This window comes from Pan troglodytes, chromosome 1, assembly GCF_028858775.2.
Source record: "Pan troglodytes isolate AG18354 chromosome 1, NHGRI_mPanTro3-v2.0_pri, whole genome shotgun sequence".
NCBI lineage: Eukaryota > Metazoa > Chordata > Mammalia > Primates > Hominidae > Pan > Pan troglodytes.
Window position 1 is genome coordinate 203,671,057 of NC_072398.2, and position 19,796 is coordinate 203,690,852.

The 19,796-nt window shown below is 48.7% G+C and overlaps 1 protein-coding gene across 4 annotated transcripts in view; it reads right to left on the minus strand.

The window, feature by feature from the left end:
* Window positions 1-12,380: 12,380 nt before the first annotated feature.
* The window catches only part of WDTC1 (WD and tetratricopeptide repeats 1), a 73,501-nt gene continuing 66,085 nt past the window's right edge, over window positions 12,381-19,796 (minus strand). For all 4 annotated transcript variants that reach the window (XM_024357242.3, XM_016957114.3, XM_063783961.1 and 1 more), the window contains 4 exons: window positions 19,159-19,394; window positions 16,824-16,998; window positions 15,426-15,618; window positions 12,381-14,434 (listed from right to left, as the gene is read on the minus strand). In XM_024357242.3, coding sequence (XP_024213010.1) covers window positions 14,237-14,434; window positions 15,426-15,618; window positions 16,824-16,998; window positions 19,159-19,394 — 802 coding nt within the window. In that variant the 3' untranslated portion in view covers window positions 12,381-14,236. The remainder of the gene's footprint in view (window positions 14,435-15,425; window positions 15,619-16,823; window positions 16,999-19,158; window positions 19,395-19,796) is intronic.

Genomic DNA, 19,796 nt, shown 5'->3' on the forward strand with positions numbered 1-19,796 from the left:
GAGTAATCAGGTAAAGGAAGGTATGGACAAATGCACTCAGGAAGTTAGGAGCTTCCCATTTGGGGAAGGTCCTTCTTCCACTGAATTACCCTCCCTCAATGCTGATCTATGGAGAGCTTGCTGTCCTGTTTGTAGCACCTAATATTTTCATGTTTTTTTGTGGGGGATGTCTGTCTCTGCTATGGAACTCTAAGGTCCTTGACTTCAGTAGCTGGCACAGTTCCTGGTGCAAAGCATATGCCCACTAGATGTTTACTGATTTATTAGGTGATTGAATAAATGGATGTTGTATAAAGACCTCACAGATTCGCAGGCATGATAATGATTACAGTGGGTTAGAAAATGATTCTAACCCACTCCAAATTCTTTGAGCACATTTGTACCTCTCCTTGACCCCTGTGCAGTGTGTGATCCTTGAAGGGCAACAACCAGCATCCAGCACAGGGTTTGGAATAGATTAGGTGTGTAGTTTACAGTTGTTGAGAATAAATTACATGACTTCTTGATTCAATCACTGTAGTTATCTAATCTCTTCTGGACCACAGGCTGTGAGGAAGGTCTGTGCCTTAGACATCTCCCTACCATGACTGTCAGCCCATAATTCTAGCACAGGGTTGCTGGGTACCCTTTAAACATTTATTGTAGGTATTGATGAATAAACAACCAAAGTAAGTCTCTCAGGGCCTGCCACAAGTTTGGTAGTACTAATACACGTACCACATTTAATCTGCCAAACTTCAATGGCTTCCCGTTGCACTTCGTATGAAACACAAATATCTTACTATGGCTCACAGAGCCCTGCACCATCTGGACCCATGACCCTTCCTTATTTACTATACTACAGCCATCCTGGCCTTTTCTTTCAGTTCCTCTCATGCACTCCTTCATATTCCAGGGACTTGGCACACACTGTTCCCCTCTGCCTGAAATACTACTCCTACCTACTTAAAGCGGCTAACTTTCATTCTTCCAGTCTCAGATCAAATATTACTTTCTCAGCCCATCCCTGGTCTCCCAATCTAAATGAGAAAGCCCCCGTTAATCTCCTGTTCTTTTTCTTCATAGCTTCTTTGTAGCTATGTACTATTTGCCTCCCCCACTTGACTGGAAACTCTATTTGTCTTGCTAACATGTGTATACCCAATGCCCAGTATAGTGCCTAGCACATGGTATTTGTTTAATCAATATTTGTTAAATTGAATGAAAGGCAAATACTTACAGGCTTGGTATCACGTGCTGGTTACAGTCTAAACGCAGGAACCTGCTACCTCTTGGTGTCCCAAACCTTTTTAATGGGCTTGGGTTGGTGGGAACAGTGCTCAGGCAGAGGATCAGACGACAGAGCCCTGGCTCCTTTCCTAAGGTCCACGTCATCCTACCCTTGGCCTAGGCAGCTGCAGAAATGTGGCATGAGGAGGGCCGGGTACCTGGAGGTAGAAGCCAGATCCTCTAGGGCCTGTCCCACAGGCTTGCCCCGCACCACAACCCATCCACAAGATTTTTTTTTTTTTTTTTTTTTTGAGACAGAGTCTCACTCTGTCACCAGGCTGGAGTGCAGTGGCACAATCTTGGCTCACTGCAACCTTTGCCTCCTGGGTTCAAGCAATTCTCCTGCCTCAGCCTCCCCGAGTAGCTGGGACTACAGGTGCGCAACACCACACCCAGCTAATTTTTATATTTTTAGCAGAGATGGGGTTTCACCATGTTTGGCCAGGATGGTCTTGATCTTTTGACCTTGTGATCCACCTGCCTCAGCCTCCCAAAGTGCTGGGATTACAGGCATAAGCCACCGCGCCTGGCCTTTTTTTTTTTTTTTTTTAAATAATGGATTCATCCCTGCAGAACACTCCTTCTCACATATACACCTTGGCTCTCTCACCCAGGAGTCTGGCCTGTGCCCTGGACTCCTCTGCTGTTGCTTCCTTATCACCCATAAACAGATGGGAAATCTCCATCAAAGACTAATATTTCCTTCCAGGCTCACAGGATCACAGCAGGGTCCTGGAGGAAGCTCCTGTTATGGCTGAGCTTCGGACAGGATTGATAGGTTTCAGAGCTATCCCTCCCCCAACACACACCCCAACCTAAAATAGGAATGACCATCTGGATCCACTTATGGGTTTGGCTGGGGGAGGGAAGGATGCCAGAGCTGAAACTGTCAAGCTGGGAAACCTTTGAGGGTAAGATGCTGCTTGTTTGAAGGGTGAGCTTGGGGCATTTCCTCTCTTGGTGGGAGCCAGCGCACCCCCTCAATTGGCCCCATGTATAAGTCCCCAGGACTCACAAATCTCCTCTTTCAGGATATCTCGCTCCTGGCATTCAAGGCCCCTAATGATGCCCTCAAATTTTCCTTCCAGCCTCATTTCTCACAGTCTCCTTCGGGACTTGCCTGGAGTTAGCCTCACTGGCCTGTTTGCCCTTCACAGAACAAGTCCTGCACTTCATACCCTGTGTGTTTGCTCACACCATTCCCTCATCGGGGATGTCCTTCCTTTCCTCTTCTACACTACTTTCAAGGTTTCAGGCAAATGCTCCCTCTTTGCTCCCAGAGCACGAAGGCTGTGTTTCCACCTATTGAATATTCATGTGTACTTGCATTAGCATTAGCTGTTTACATGTCTGTCGCTCCCAAGAGACTGTGAACTCCTTGAGAAGGGGACTAACTGGATCTATTGGTCCCTGTATCCAGCTAGGCAACTGGCAGAGAGGAAGTGCTCGGGTAATGTCACTGGAGTTATTTGTTGACTGTAGATGGTCTCCTTAAGGGCTCTGGGGAAGAATCACCTCAATCCAGGGAAAGAGCCTGAGCCAGGGGCATGCTGCAGTATATGTAGCATGTGGGAGGACAGCGTACTCTCTTCTGCTCAGCTTCATCATTGCCCTCTCTGGCCCCTGGAAGCTGGGCCTCTTTCCATTATGACTCCAAACCTTCCCATGGTGGGGAGGAGATTCAGGGGACCAACTCAGTGCAATAAACTATTTCAGAGCAAACCCACTGGTCCTTTAGACATCAGAGTTCACAAAACGACTTCCTTTTCCATTCCATTTTTTTGTTTTATTTGGAAATGGAGTCTCCCTTTGTCACCCTGGCTGGAGTGCAGTGGGGCCATCTCGGGTCACTGCAACCTCTGCCTCACGGGTTCAAGTGATTCTCCTGCCTCAGCCTTCTTTGTAAGCTGGGATTACAGGTGCACACCACCACGCCCAGCTAATTTTTTTTTTTTTTTTTGAGATGGAGTCTTGCTCTGTCGCCCAGGCTGGAATGCAGTGGCACTATCTCAGCAATCTGCAACTTCTGCCTCCCAGGTTTAAGTGATTCTCCTGCCTCAGCCTCCTGAGTAGCTGGGACTATAGGTGTGCACCACCATGCCTACAGATTTTTGTATTTTTCGTAGAGACAGGGTTTCACTGTGTTGGCCAGACTGGTCTTGAACCCCTGACCTCAGGTGATCCGCCCACCTTGGCCTCCTGAAGTGCTGGGATTACAGGCGTGAGTCACCGCGCCCGGCCCCAGCTAATTTTTGTATTTTTACTAGAGTCGGGGTTTCACCGTGTTGGCCAGGCTGGCCTTAACTCCTGACCTCAAGTGATCCATCCACTTCGGCCTCCTAAAGTGCTGGGATTACTGGCGTGAGCCACTGCACCCGGCCTCCATTCCATTTTATAGATGGGCTAAGTTACCCAAGGTTATAGAAAGCACAGCTAGGACCAGAATCTAAGTCTCCCACTTTGGGGTGCCCAGGAAAGCATGATGGCTACACATGTGGACTCAGGAGTCAGCCAGCTCAGTGTTTGAACTTAAGCTTTGTCAATATCTGTCGCACCTTAGGAAAGTAGCAGAACCTGTTAGGGCATCAGTTTCCTTCTCTCTAAAATGAGAAATAGGCCAGGCGTGGTGGTTCACACCTGTAATCCCAACACTCTGGGAGGCCAAGAGGGGAGGATTGTCCGAGCTCAGGAGTTTGAGACCAGCCTGGGCAACACAGCAAGACCTCATCTCTACTAAAAAAAAAAAAAAAAAAAAAAAATTAGGCGGGCATTGTGGCACATGCCTGTAATTCCAGCTACTCCAGCTACTCGGGAGGATTGCTTGAGCCTGGCGGGGGCTGCAGTGAGCCACTATTTGTTTGTTTATTTATTTGAGATGGAGTTTCACTCTTGTTGCCCAGGCTGGAGTGCAATGGCGCGATCTGGCTCACTGCAACCTCCGCCTCCCAGATTCAAGTGATTCTCCCTGTCTCAGCCTCCCAAGTAGCTGGGATTACAGGTGCATGCCACCATGCCCGGCTAATTTTTGTATTTTTAGTAGAGACGGGGGTTTTACCATATTGGTCAGGCTAGTCTCGAACTCCTGACCTCAGGAGATCCACCCACCTCGGCCTCCCAAAGTGCTGGGATTACAGGTGTGAGCCACCACGCCTGGCCAGTGAGCCATTATTAATTTCATCATCCAGGTATTAAGCCTGGATGTTGATAGTTATTTTTTCTGCTCCTCTCCCTCCTCCCACCCTCCACCCTCCAGCAGACCCCAGTGTCTGTCTCCTTCTTTGTGTTCCTAAGGTTTTTTTTTTTTTCTTGAGACAAAGTCTTGTTCTGTCACCTAGGCTGCAATGCAGTGGCACAATCTTGGCTCACGGCAACCTCTGCCTCCTGGGTTCAATACATTCTCATGCCTCAGCCGCCCAAGTAGCTGGGATTACAGGCGCACACCACCATGCCCGGATAATTTTTGTATTTTTAGTAGAGATGGGGCTTCACCATGTTGACTGGGCTGGTGTTGAACTCCTGGCCTCAAGTGATCCTCCTGCCTCAGCCTCCCAAAGTGCTGGGATTACAGGTGTGAGCCACTACATTTGGCCTGGTGACGACCCCTTTTAGGACTTACTAGAGTGATGAGGGGAGACCAGCGTGAGAGTCTCTAAATCACTGTAAAATAGGGGTAAACTATGGTCTCATTAGGACCAGGACCTTATTTTATATGTAAAAAAAGAACTGGGTGGGAGCAGGAGGCAGAGCAACCAAGTGGCACGTTCCTTCTTCGGGCCGCCACCCCTGCCAGACATGTTAATATCCCTAGACCTGACAAAGAACCTGGCACGTGTGGGGCACTGAATGATGGCAGAATATACTGGGGAGGACTCACATTTCACAGTAAAATCCAGTGTTCAGCAACCTTGTACAATCCCTGTATTTGCTATTCCTCCAGATAATCTGGAGACTCCAGGAAGGCAAGGAATATGTTGTGTACAATTTTGTTATGCCAATGCCTGGCCCAATGCCAGACACAGAGTAGGAGCTCAAAAGTATCATGGGCCAGGCATGGTGGCTCACACCTGTAATACCAGCATTTAGGGAAGCTGAGGCGGGAGGATCACTTGAGGCCAGGAGTTTGAGACCTGCCTGGGCAATATGGCAAGACCCTGTCTCTATTTAAAGAAAAAAAAAAAGTATTGTGACCTATTATAAGAAAATGGTTTATAAAGAATTGTACTAGGCCGGGCGTGATGGCTCACGCCTGTAATCCCAGCACTTTGGGAAGCCAAGGCAGGCGATCACCTGAGGTCAGGAGTTCGAGACCAGACTGGCCAACATGGCAAAACTCTATCTCTACTAAAAATACAAAAATTAGCTGGGCGTGGTGGCACATGCCTGTAATTCCCGCTACTCGGGAGGCTGAGGCAGGAGAATTGCTTGAACCTGGGTGGCAGAGGTTGCAGTGAGCCGAAATACCGCGTCCTGCCCTCCAGCCTGGGCCACAAAGTGAGACTCCATCTCAAAAAAAAAAAAAAAAAAAAAAAAAAGAATTGGACTAGGAATTAGGGATCAGAAATCCAGTCCTGACTTTGGTTCTAATTCACTAGGGTGCCTCAGGCAAGCCCATCCCTTTTCCTGCCCCTCTTTGAAACTCATGGTCCCTATCTGTACAATGTGGAGATAGAGCTAGATCAGTGGTTCTCATCTCTGGCTGCACAGTAAAATGAACCTGGGATGATTTAAAACAATGCATGCCAGCCCAGGTCAGGAATGGAACAGGACAAAACTCCCATGCTGTTTAGTAGTGGGAGCGCCTGTGAACAGCCACTGCGCTCCAGCCAGCGCAGCAAAGCAAGACCCCACCTCTTAAAAAAAAAAAAAGGACAGATGCCTGGGCTCTACCTCAGACCAATTAAAACAGAATCTCTGGGGTGGGGCATGGAAAGTTATAAAAGCATCCTGGGTGATTCTGATTTATAGCTAGGGCTGAGAGCCTCTGAGCGAGATGACTTCTCATCACCTTTTAAGTTCTGCAACAATATTTGGGCATGCTCTTAAGCAGAGACAGGAGCAGCCCTCTGGGGCCACACTTGCCCTCCACAAATGCAGAAGTCCCTATTTCTAATCTCTGCTTTACTATACATTCACAGTATGGGCTCATCTGAGCCCCAGACTCTATTATCAGCAGGGCTCATGAATGCTTTGGATGAATCACACATGTGGACACTCTTAAAAAATGGAGCACCACTGATCTTTTTGCTGTCTCTGTAGTTTCGCCTTTTCCAGGAAGTCATCTAGTTGGAATCATACAGGATGTAGCCAGTTCAGTCTGGCTTCTTTCACAAAGCAATACACATTTAAGTTTCCTCCATATCTTTTTGTGGCTTGATAGCTCATTTCTGTTTATCATGAATAATATTCTATTTTATGGCTGTATCAGTTTGTTTATCCGTTCACTTTTTTTTTTTTTTAATTGAGACGGAGTCTTGCTCTGTCGTCGCCCAGGCTGGAGTGCAGTGGCGCGATCTTGGCTCACTGTGACCTCCACCTCCCAGGTTCAAGCAATTTGCCTGCCTCAGCTTCCCAAGTAGCTGGGATAACACGCATGTGCCACCATGCCCGGTTAATCTTAGTATTTTTAGTAGAGACGGGGTTTCGCCATGTTGGCCGGGCTGGTCTCAAACTCGTGATCTCAAGTGATCCACCTGCCTCAGCCTCCCAAAGTGCTGGGATTATTGGCGTGAGCCACCGCACCTGGCCTCCATTCACCTTTTGAGGGGCATCTTGGTTGCTTCCAGTTTTGGCAATCATGAATAAAGCTGATATAAACATTCATGTACAGGTTTTTACATGGTCATGTTTTCAACCCCTTTAGTTAAATACAAGCAGAGCGACTGCTGCATTGTATGGTAAGAGTATGTTTAGCTTTGTAAGAAACTGCCAAACTGTCTTCCAAAGTGGCTGTACTGTTTTGCATTTCCTCTGGCAATGAATGAGAGTTCCTGTTCCTCTACATCCTTGTCAGTATTTGCTGTGGACAGTTTTAACATTTTAGCTATCCTAGTAAGTGTGCAATGTGCAACGGTATCTCATTGTTTTAATTTGCAATTCCCTGATGACATAATGTTAAAAATCTTTTCATATGCTTACTAGTCACCTGTAAATCATCTTTGGTGTGGTGTTTGGATCTTTTGCCCATTTTGAAATTGGGTTGTTTCCATATTGTTGAGTTTTAAGAGTTCTTGGCCAGGCGCGGTGGCTCATGCCTGTAATCCCAGCACTTTGGGAGGCCGAGGCAGGCAGATCACGAGGTCAGGAGATCGAGACCATCCTGGCTAACATGGTGAAACCCCGTCTCTACTAAAAATACAAAAAATTAGACAGATGTGGTGGCGGGTGCCTTTAGTCCCAGCTCCTCGGGAGGCTGAGGCAGGAGAATAGCATGAACCCGGGAGGCGGAGCTTGCAGTGAGCTGAGATTGTGCCACTGCATTCCAGCCTGGGTGACAGAGCAAGACTCCGTCTCAAAAAAAAAAAAAAAAAGTTGTGTATTTCGAATACAAATCCTTTATCTGTGTTTTACAAATATGTCTCCCAGTCCTTGGCTTTTCTTTTCATTCTCTCCACTGTGTCTTTAACTGAGAAATTTTTTATTTTAATGAAGTCCAACTTGCCAATTTTTTTCTTTCATGGATTGAGGTTTTGGTGTTGTATCTAAAAACTCATTGCCAAATCCAACAAAATAAGTGGCTGGGACTGCAACTCGGATTATGTTAAAGCTATAGATCAAGTTGGATTTTTTCCTATGTTATCTTCTAGAAGTTTCATAGTTTTGTATTTTAAATTTAGGAGGTCTGTCATCTATTTTGAGTTAACTTTTGTAAACAGTGTTAGGTCAGTGTTTAGATTTTTTTTTGCATATGGATGTCCAGTTGTTCCATCACTGTTTGTTGATAAGACTATCGTTTCTCCATTGAATTGACTTTACTGCCTTGTCAAAGATCAGCTGACTGTATTTGTGAAGAGTAATTTATCTCTAGTTAAAGACAGATTGCCCTACATGTAAGAGCTATATACACGAAAAGTTATAAAATTGTCCTTGGTTTTACAATGATAAATGAAAAACATTAAAATTCTCCAATTGAATAAGGTATGCAAGGATTTTTGTTGTTGTTGTTAAAATAGTGAGAGCAAAATAACATTGCAATGTAAGATAAGAGTTGAATGAGCATGCCACTGATGGAGAAAGGGAGGTAATTTTCAAGAATCGGTATTTTTCCCCACGGATATGTTTTGATTGACATCAAGTGGATGTCATTGGCCATTTAATATTTAAAACAGCAAAATGCTTGTGAACATACACCCATTATTTTATGTACAATAAGGGAATGGGTAAGGGAAAAATAAAAGAACAGAGAAAACTGTACTATAGTAATAGTCATGATGTGGTGGAACCAAATTGCAGTTTTCTAATTGAGAATGTAATCTTGGTCTATAAGAACAAAGTTCTAGAGTAAAGAAGCAGGTTCCTTTTTCAGTAGACACTTCTTGTCTGTTGCTGAAACACATCAATTGTATCTTCATACTCCATTTCCAACTGTGCAGGTGTGTCTGTTTCATTGACTGGTTGCCTGTCAAATTAGAATCTGATCTGCCTCACTGACAAACTCTGTCATTCACAATAGACTTTCATTACTCTACTAAGTGGTATATGACTCTTTTTTTTTTTTTCTTTTATGAGATGGCATCTCGTTCTGTCACCCAGGCTGGAGGGCAGTGGCGCGATCTCGGCTCACTGCAACCTCCGCCTCCCGGGTTCAAGCAATTCTCCTGCCTCAGCTTCCCAAGTAGCTGAGACTACAGGCACATATCACCATGTCCAGCTATTTTTTTGTATTTTTAGTAGAGACGGGGTTTCACCATATTGGTCAGGCTGGTCTCAAACTCCAGACCTCAGGTGATCCACCCACCTTGGCCTCCCAAAGTGCTGGGATTACAGGTGTGAGCCACCACACCCGGCCGGTATATGACTTTTAATTTTAAACTGCACCACGGAACAATCCTGCCCCATTACCTTCAAATTAATAAGATTGTTATTCTCAGTCTTGACTCCTTCCTTGGGCTTTTCATCAGCCACACGAGTGCTGGAGTCTCCTCAGCTGCTGCTTCACAAATGAGGCACCAGGTCTGCACAGAATGAATGAGCACACAAACGGCACCAGGAGAGGCAGAAGGAGGTGGAACAGTGGAACTATTCTGGGTCTGCTACATTTTCATGTAAACTTTAGAATCAGTTGGTGATACTCACAAAATAACTTGCTGGGACTATGACCAGGATCACATTGAAGCTATAGATCAAGTTGGAAAGAACTGACATCCTAATATTGAGTTTTCCTATCTGTGAACATGGACCATCTCTCCATTTACTTGATCTTCCTTGGTTTCTTTTATCAGTTTTGTAGTTTTGCTCATACAAACCTTGTACATATGTTGTTAGATTTATTCCTAAGTACTTTTTTTGGGGGATGCTAATGAGGGCTGAATACGTGGAGGACAAGGTGCTTTTAGAACAGTGAAACTATTCTCTATGACAATGTAATGGTGGATACGAGACATGCATTTGTCAAAACCCATAGAACTTTGCAACACAAAGAGTGAACCGTAATGTAAACTATGGACTTCAGTTATCATAATGTATCAATATTGGTTCATTAATTACAACAACACACTAATGCAAGATGTTAATAATTGGGAAAATTGAGCTGGGGAAAGAGGGGTATATGAAACTCATTATACTATCTGCTCAATTTTCTGTAAGCCTAAAACTGCTCTAGAAAGTAAAGGCTATTAATTTTTTTTAAAATGGAGTACCAACTCCAAATGAAATGGAGACCCTCGTGAAGTCTTCCAATGCCTCCCTTGCCTACAGGATCGAGTCTGTGGTCTCTCACCAGGCATAGGAAGTCCTTCACAGTTTGACTGCTCCTCCAGTCTACCCTCTACAATCCAGCCAGATGGAGTCACTCAGGGTTCATGAAGGAACCTGAGACTCTGCACTACTCCCTGGTCTGGAACACTGTCCTTCCTTTGCCTGGTCTGGAAATGCCTTCAAGAAGCTTCTGCAGATGTTAATTTGGGTACACAGAGGAATGATACCAGCCCACAGTATCTGTTTTATAATACCACCTATTGTGTTTCTGGCAGGACCTCTCAGTAGTTTCAGTAGTGGAACTGCTGTTCCCACAGACTAAACCATAGTTCCCAAACTGTGCATCAAGGTGCCTGAGGGCACCCACAGCAAATTCACAGGGGGCAAAGTAGGATATTTTGAAAGATATTCAACATCTTTGGCTAATGAGAGAACTATTAGCTCAAGGTAGTTCACAGTTCCATTATTACATTATGCCACAATCCTTTCGATGATGTCATCTTTAAGAAGCTGGGTCTTGGCCGGGCGCAGTGGCTCATGCCTGTAATCCCAGCACTTTGGGAGGCCGAGGCGGGTGGACCACAAGGTCAGGAGAGCGAGACCATCTTGGCTAACGTGGTGAAACCCCATCTCTACTAAAAACACAAAAAATAAGCCAGGTCTGGTGGCAGCTGCCTGTAGTCCCAGCTACTCAGGAGGCTGAGGCAGGAGAATGGCATGAACTCAGAAGGTGGAGCTTGCGGTGAGCCAAAATCGCACCACTGCACTCCAGCCTGGGCAACAGAGCAAGACTCCACCTCAAAAAAAAAAAAAAAAAAAGGAGCTGGGTCTTTAGTGGTTGCTGTGATAAAAAGCAAATGAAAATCAATGTGGGACAGGAAATGAAGGCAGCAGTGTTTGCTTTGATTAGAAAATTTAACAAGTTGTTCAGTGCCCAATGGGCAGCATAGATCCCATTAGTAATTGCAGTTGTTTAAGAATGAAGGCTGGGCGCGGTGGCTCACACCTGTAATCCCAGCACTTTGGGAGGTTGAGGCGGGCAGATCACCTGAGGTCAGGAGTTTGAGACCAGCCTGGCCAAGGTGGTGAAACCCCATCTCTGCTAAAAATACAAAAAATTAGCTGGGTGTGGTGGCGGGCACCTGTAATCCCAGCTACTTGGGAGGCTGAGGCAGGAGAATCGCTTGAACCCAGGAGGCGGAGGTTGCAGTGAGCCGCAATTGCACAATTGCACTCCAGCCTGGGCGACAAAAACGAAACTGTCTCAAAAAAAATAAAAAATAAAAAATAAATAAAAATACAAAAAAAAAAAAATAGCTGGGCATGGTGGCACATGCCTGTAATCCCAGCTACTTGGGAGGCTGAGGTAGGAGAATCACTTGAACCCGGGAGGCGGTGGTTGCAGTGAGCTGAGATCGTGCCACTGCACTCCAGCCTGGGCAACAGAGCAAGACTCCGTCTCAAAAAAAAAAAAAAAAAGAATGAAATAAATATCGTTTCTTCCAATTCAGGTGTATTATTTTTTAAATGGCAACTAACTTGTTAGGACATAAATACTTTTTAAGTGATTTGGACTTAACTACTTAATAAATTGAACTGTTATTTCTTTTGGCTTAGAGGCTCCATGAAAAAATTACTGAGATGGTAATGGTGCTGTGAGCTAAGAAAGTTCAGGAACCTCTAGTCCAAGAGATTATCTAATCCAGGGCACTTCAAAAACTTGCATATGTGAAATCAATTTAGTGGGTTATAACCATATTTTTTTCCCTAATAAAACAGAAGGGTAAGCAGAGTACACTGCATGTAGCAAGGGTAAATATTATTGTGTAAAACTTTTGTTCATTTTCTTTATATATATATATACACACACACATATCTACAAGTAATCATGTGTATATTGGGTCACAATGTAAAATGGTTTGAAAAACCACTAAGATTCCAAGTCCCTTATTTTACTGATGAGAAAACAGCCAGAGAGTGAAGGCTGATGATTACAAATCACAGCCATGAGAGCTGGGCTCTGCACTCAGCCCTGCTGGGCTGGGTGGCCGCTGCTCACGGTGACCCTTCAAGGCAGGCCTCATTCTGTCCAGTAGAGGTGTGGTTACTAAGTCATAGAGCTACAGAGGTGAGGGACCAGGTGCCCTCACTTTGGTTCCAAGACCCATCTGCACCCCACAAATGCCACCAGCCACACCTAGAACAAAATGGTTTTAATCAATTGCGTCACCCTCACTCTCCTGGGAGCGGAGCAACAAAAAGGCTCGGCTCCTGCCCCCAGAGGACAGTAAGGCTTATGTGTCTCTCCACACTGCAGGGCCCAGGCTGGGCAGGCAGGGGGTGGGAAGCAGGACAGGGGGCAGGGAGGGAGGGTGGGAGGCAGGGAGGAAATGGCAGGTGGCTGGAACACAAGAAAGCAAAGGGGACCCAGCTGGTCCTTGGGCCCCAGGGCCCAGCCCCAATACTCCTGCTCTCCCTTCTCCCTGGCTAGAGAAAGGTCACGGAGAAGAGACAGGGAAGCAGGTCCCAGCAGCAGGAGAAGCAGCAGCAGCTGTTTCCTTCACCAATAAATATACTTCATTACCAAGCTAGAAGAGAGGGGTGGGAAGAGGGACTGGGGTGGGAAGGAAGGGGGAGAAGCTGCCACCTGTGTTGCTGGGATTAAAGCAATGAGATGGTGCCAGACCCCCCACCACTATCCTCACCCTCCTCTTGTCTTCTTAAAACTGTGAAAAAGCTTTTAACATGGCCCTCCTGTCTCCAGGGCTGCTCTGAAGCCTGACTGAGAGGAGGCACCTGGCAGAGACAGGGGCTGAGGGAGGGAGCGAGGGAGTGGAGGGAGAGGAGAAGGGAGGCTGCTTTTCCCCAGGGGCTGCAGCTGGAGGGCTGGAGCCAAGTAAGCACTGAGGGGAAGCAGGGAGGGAGAGAGGGGGAAGGATGAACCAACTACCTGGAGCAGCTGGAGCTAAGAGCCGGGGGCAGAGGGGAGGAGAGGCCTGGTGAGTGGTGGGTTGATCGCTGCATCCAGTGTAAAGCTTGGGGCTGCTGGGGAGGGAGGGGCCGAGTAAGGGACTTTCCCATCTGAGTGGCTCAGGAGACCCACCCCTCTCCCCTCAGAGCAGCAGGGGACAGAGAAAAGCCATCACTTCTTTGGTCTTTGTGGCGGCTCAGCATGTGGGATGGGAAGGAGGGCAGAAAGGGCAGAGAAGGGCCCTTAGCAGGAAGCGCCACCTCAGCAGAGTAGGCCTGGCTGGGAGCTCTGGCAGAAAGGTCACAGTGAGGCTGAGGAGCGCCCAAGAGGAGAACGGCCGTAGTGCAGAAGTGCTGGCATGGATGGGTGGGGTAAGGTGCAGTGCCCCACCCTCTGCCAGGGCCCTTGGGAAAGGCAGAGCCTCCAGAGGTGGCCAGTGAGAGTAGGTGCAGGGCCAGAGCTAGTAGCCAGGAGAGGAGCGAGGGTGCTCCACAGCGACCTCAGCAGGTGGCCTGGTCTTGCCCACTCCAGGGCTCCCATCCTTCCTTTGGGTTCCGCTCTAACACTGGTGGCTCTGGAGGGAGGGTGGGACCCATCCTTTTTCAAAACCTTTCCTGAAGACCACAGGGGAGCTAGCCTTGCAGGCTAGGGAGCAAGAGTGGCAACAGGCCAAGGCGAGCCCTTACCAATTGGGAATCCCACTCCTCCTCCTGCTGCCAGCTAAAGGGCAGGACAGTCCCTGAAGTCAGTTCAGCTTGTTCCTCCCCACCTGAGGCAGAAGGGTTTTGAGGCAGGCCAGAGCCCTCCAGGGACATGAAAGCAGGAGATGGGGGGTGCATATGGAGGGGTGTCCCCTCCTGCTCTTTTTTTCAGGGCTGGGGATAGTCAGGGGACAATCAGCCCAGAGTCCGAAAGCCAGCAAGTTGTAGCAACCTCCACCCCTAACGCCAAACTAACAAACAAAACAGGGGAAATGAAAAAAAAGGGTGGTGGGGAAGACAAACCAAAACAGAATCCCCTGACCTCCTGCCCAGGGCAGAGGGTCCAGCCAGTAGCAGGGGCTGGGGACCAGGGCTGGAGGGTCTAGCTGGGCCGGCACTGCACCTGGCCCTCAGAGCTGTCCTCATCATCAGAGGCCCCGGCACCCCCACTGCTCAGGCCCGTGATCCGGTAGCCCATGTTGAGCAGCATCACCTCCAACGGGTCTGCATTCATGCGCCGCTGGTTGGCCTGTGAAGCACCCTCCATATCTTCCACGACTCGGCCTGTGAGGTCTTCACTCTGTGGTGGAGAAAGGGGTGACACACGTGGGGCTCAGGGAGGGAGAGGCACCAGGGTACACGTATAGGGGAGGGGGAGGGAAATACACAGCTAAACTATCTATAGGGGGAGGTACACGTACATGCCAGGAGGTGTATATGGTGGAGGGGAACACACAACCTTGGCTACATATTGTTGGGGGTGCTCACGCTGGAATATATATGGGGGATACGCCACCTCAGGATATACAGGCAGGTCATAACATGCTGGGATATATGTGGGGGACAGTACACACCAAGATATGTTGGACACACATACTGGGATACCTGGGACAAGGGGCAGATACAACTTCCCCACCCCATTCTGTTTTGTTGCCACAACTCTTGCTTCATCTTTCTTTCTCCTCTCCTCTCAATGGGGAAGCCTATAGGGGTCCTCTCTTTAAAAGTCACAGCAAATTATCTTGGGAATCAGACATACCACTTGACTTTTGTTTTGCCAGCTGGGAAGAGGGAAGCAGTAGGGCAGAGGGGAAGGGGAGGCACCAAGCCAGCTTCCCTGGCTACCCACCCTGGGAGTGGAGGGGACTCCACTGTCCTAAGTGTCCTTGTGGGCTGGACACTTCACAGGCATCTCTTCTTTACTCCTCACCACAACCTTTCAAGGTGGTGCTGTCATTCCCATTCCCAATGTACAGATGATTAAAAGCCTGGGTCAGAGATGGTGAAGTCTCTCAGGCAGCGAGTGAGGAGACTGGATTCAAACTTAGGCCTACCAGATGCCAAAGCCTGCATAGTTCCCTTGTGACCAGGGCCTCTGCACAGCTTCTGGAGAATTGCTGCTGCATTTGGAGCTTCTGGAATCTGAGAACACAGCCTTGGGACCCGGGGTAAGGCTTACTTAGCAGCTTCTAGCCTCTGGGTGGCTCATTTCTCTTCCCTGCGCTAGCAGGCTCCACTGGAGCCTTCCACAGAGTCCCTGCCCTCCTCTCTGCTTGGCTCTGCACCCTCACCTCTGGTCGGGGGTTCCAGAGCCGCACAACAGGATCGATGCCACTGGTGGCCAGGAAGCAGTAGCTGGGGTGTGGCTGCAGGCAGTTGACAATGGACTCATCCCCTTGGAGCACACGGACCAGGTTGGTGGTCTCCTTTTCCCAGATGAAGAAGGAGCCATCGTCAGAGCCACTGACGATATACTGAGCGTTGCTGGCGGGGGGGCAAAGGGCAGGGAGGTCAGGTGGGGTACTGCCCTACAGCCTCAAGTAGAGGCTGCATGGCCTAGGTAAAGGGGGAGCAAGGAAGTCTGCAGCCACTCAGTCCCCCACACGCTGGGGTGTGCACTTGACCCAGAATTCCTCCAGGTATATAGCCCTGGTCACTGTTCTCTTAAACCTAGGGCCAGCGACTACCTGGATTTCTCCAAGACAGTCTCCCCTATAGTTCATTATTATCTCCTTGGGCCAGGATCATCTTACATCATCTCTTGGGTCTCTAAAATACCCTGTTTTAAGCCTCCCCTGAGCAGTTCCAGGCTTCTGGCATCCAGACTCCCCGTGCCCCTCACACACCACTGACATTTAGAGGGCATCTTGATGGATTTTTTTTTTTTCTTAGAGACAGGGTCTCATTCTGTCACCCAAGCTGGAGTACAGTGGCATGATCATGGCTCACTGTGGCCTTAACTGGTCCTCCAATGTCAACCTCCTGAATAGCTGGGACTACAGGTGCATGTCACCACACCCAGGTAATTTAAAACATTTTTTGTAGAGATGGGGGTCTATGCTGTCCAGGCTGGTCTCAAACTCCTGGGCTCAAGCGATCCTCCTGCTTCAGCCTCCCCAAGTGCTGGGATTACAGGCATGAGTCACTGTGCCTGGCCTATGGAGAGATTCTTGATTCATGTTCATGTGTCTCACCTACCCAAAGAAAGTACATCTACAAATGAGGGGTGGGGATGATGGTGTCTGAAACACAGAGTTTGTCCCTTAGTACACAGGGCACAGTTTTGAGCACAAAAGAGATGTGCCAAGATTCCCAGCCTTGGAGGGCTGCTGCCTCATACTCTCAAGCAGAGGGAGGTTCCTTGAATGCAGATAAAGAAACCAAGCTCTGGCACATGCAGACAGAGGGAGAAGGAGGTGGGGGATGAAGGAGTAGTTCAGGCACTGCGCTGGAGGCTCTACTTGGGTTATCTTATTAGTCCTTGTTATGGCCTCATAAATGGGCATGGCAGGTTGGTCATTTCACAGATTAAAAAACTTTAGAGGCTGACAAAGGTGAAGCCATTTGCCCAAGGGTACAGAGGCAGAGCAGGGATTTGAGATTCTTCTCTGAAACCATTATGCCCCAACACTCCCCACTCAACCTCCCGCTGCCAACTGGGCTGCACCCTCCTCTTCAGGGCCTCGGACCTGCCAAAGAAATTGGCCTCTTTGATATCCGTGGTGGTGTTGCAGTGGCCGCAGTAGCGGAACTGATAGTCGTAGCTTCGCTCCCGCAGCACCATTTCATCCTCTGAGATGGAGTCCTTGCGGCTCGTGCTGCGGAGGCGGACTGGGGCGCCGCCACCAGGTCCCTTCTTCTCCTCTGGGGGCAGAGATCCAGAAAAGGTAAGCGCCTTGTTCCTTTCTCTCCTTCCCTATTTTCCCCCACCTATGGCTCTGTTTTCAGGCCAAAGTCTGACAACATAGAGCTACCTGCCTCCACCCTTATCCTGGAAAACTGGGGAAAGGTTGTGAGGAAGATGCATCTTTGGATCTAGCCCCTGAGGATGTTCAAGAGGAGACCTTTGATGCCAGGAGGGCCCTGGTTCAGGTCCCTAAATGAGGGCCTGAAAGCCCCAAAGATGCAGAGACTCAAAGTCTGTTTCTGTGGAGGTAAGAGGCAGGGGAGGGTAGAGTGAGGCACTAGCAAAGAGAGAATGGATGACTTTTTTTTTTTTTTTTGAGATGGTCACGCAGGCTGGAGTGCAGTGGCGTGATCTCGGCTCACTGCAACCTCCACCTCCAAGGTTCAAGCGATTCTCCTGCCTCAGCCTCCTGAGTAACTGGGACTACCAGGCACGTGCCACCACGCCCAGCTAATTTTTGTATTTTTAGTGGAGACGGGGTTTCGCCACATTGGCCAGGCTGGTCTCAAACTCCTGACCTCAGGTGATCCACCTGCCTTGGCCTCCCAAAGTGCTGGGATTACAGGCATGAGCCACCGAGCCCAGCCTGGGTGACTTTTATAAACAGATTCATGGCACTTAGGGCAGTAAGGACCATGCCCTTACCCTCTGGAAGACAAGTTATTAGGGTCCCAAATGAGAGTCACTGATCAGTTAAGTGACAGGTAAAGTCACACAAGTTTTCTCAGTTCCTTAAAAGTGACTCACTCATACCTGCTTCAGGGCCTTGGAGCATGCTGGTTCATATGCCAGGAGCTCTGCATCTCCCACAGCTACATTTTGTTGTTGTTGTTGTTTGAGACAGGATTTTGCTCTGTCACCCAGGCTGGAGTGCAGTGGTGTGATCATGGCTCACTGTAGCCTTGACCTCCTGGGCTCAAGTGATCCTCCTGCTTCAGCTGCCCGAGGAGCTGGGACTACAGGTGTGTGCCACCACCCCTGGCTAATTTTTTTTTAATTTTTCTTTTGTTGAGATGGGATCTTGCTATGTTGTCCTAGCTGATATTGAACTCCTGGGCTCAAGCTATTTTCCCACATCAGCCTCCCAAAGTGCTGGGATTATAAGCGTGAGCCACCGCGCTAGGCCACACAGCTATATTTTGTATCTAGTTAATGCTTCCTTTGGATCCTTTAGATCTTAGTTTAAATGTTTCTTCCTGAAGAACCCCAGAATGCCATCAAGCCCACCCCCTCCCAGCATGCACACCATTCAGGTCCCCATGGCACTTGTCATACTTTTTTGTTTCTCCTTTATCACTTGGTTCCTTCACTAGACTGTAAATGCCATAAACACAGAAATTCCACGTGACTTAGTCACAGCTCTATTCCCAGGACCCAGCACAGTGCCTGGCACATGGCAGGTGTCTGATAACTATTCATTAAACAAATTAATTTATCACGTGGTTGGTAAACTGCAAAGGAGAGAGGTGAAGATCCATGTCTGCCTCCTATGAGCTCACCGTTCACGTTTACAGACCACACTCCAATGGCCCAGTTCATTCTCCAGCACACTGAGGGGAGCTGGGCAGGGCTTCGTGCTCTTTGTGCAGGTAGGTAGAGAGGCTGTGCTTTCTTCAAGGCCACACAGTCACGTGGTGGAGCTGCATTTGGAACCGAGGCCCCACATTCCAAGCCTGAGGCATTTCTACTGCTCTGCGCTATTGTCTCTGCTGCACTTGTACACTCGGAACAAACACGATGACCAGCTTCTGCCTCTCAGATGCCCAAGTGGAACCACCAGGGCCCTGTCTAAGCAGGTGTGAATGCCTAGCGGGAGCCTGACTGAGCTCAGCTTCCTCCTATCCTGGGCACCAGGCACTCCCCCAGGTGCTTTAAACATGCCATTTAAACATGCTGATCCTCAATAGAAACGCTCAGTGGGAGGTGCTGGCATGCCTCCTTTTCAGACCAGGAAACACTCTGAGAGAGAGACCAAGTAACTGCCCCAAAGTTGCATGGTTTCTGAATCAACATCTGAACCCAGGCCTCTCCAATCCCAGAACCATGACCTCTCCAGAATGTCATGCAGCATCTCAAAGAGAAAGAGTAACAGCACCCCCTCCTCAGTGCCCACTCACCACCATCATTTTTAGAGAAGAGGGCAGCTGTGATGTCGCGGCCCAATGCATCACAAGCGCTGCTGTGGGCCTGCTCCGGAAATTTCCCTTTGAAGTCGTCCAGGCACTCCAGGGCTTCAGCCACATACTTGAGCTCAAAGAGGCAGCGGGCCAGGCGAAAGTGTGCCTTCAGGTGGCATGGGTTTAGGGAGATGGCCTTGAGGCAGTCCCTCAGGGCATCATAGTGGTCACCATCCCTGGGAAGGCAGGGAAGAGTGGCTTGGAGGTGGAGCCACGTGGCAAGCAAGGGGTCCCCATTCAGTCTCCTCTGCTTCCTGTGGCCACCCCAGCCCACCACTGACAGATCTCATGGCAAGGGGACTTGAGGACGAAGAGAATCCTGGCTCAGCCCAGGCCTCCCCCATCAGGAGACAGAGTATGGTTAAGGAGCAAGCCAGGAAACCCTGAGGTCTTGAGGGTGGCAAAAGCTGGTGTCAGGCTGCCCTCTGCTGGGCACAGAGTGCAACTGCACACTGGCTCACCCCAGGCACCCGCAGCTCTGCAGCAGAAGGCCTGGCATCTTGCCCACCACAGGCTCCCCAAGCCCTCCTTCTCTCTTCCCCCATCCACCTTCTCAAATCACCCCCGGCTGGCCTTCA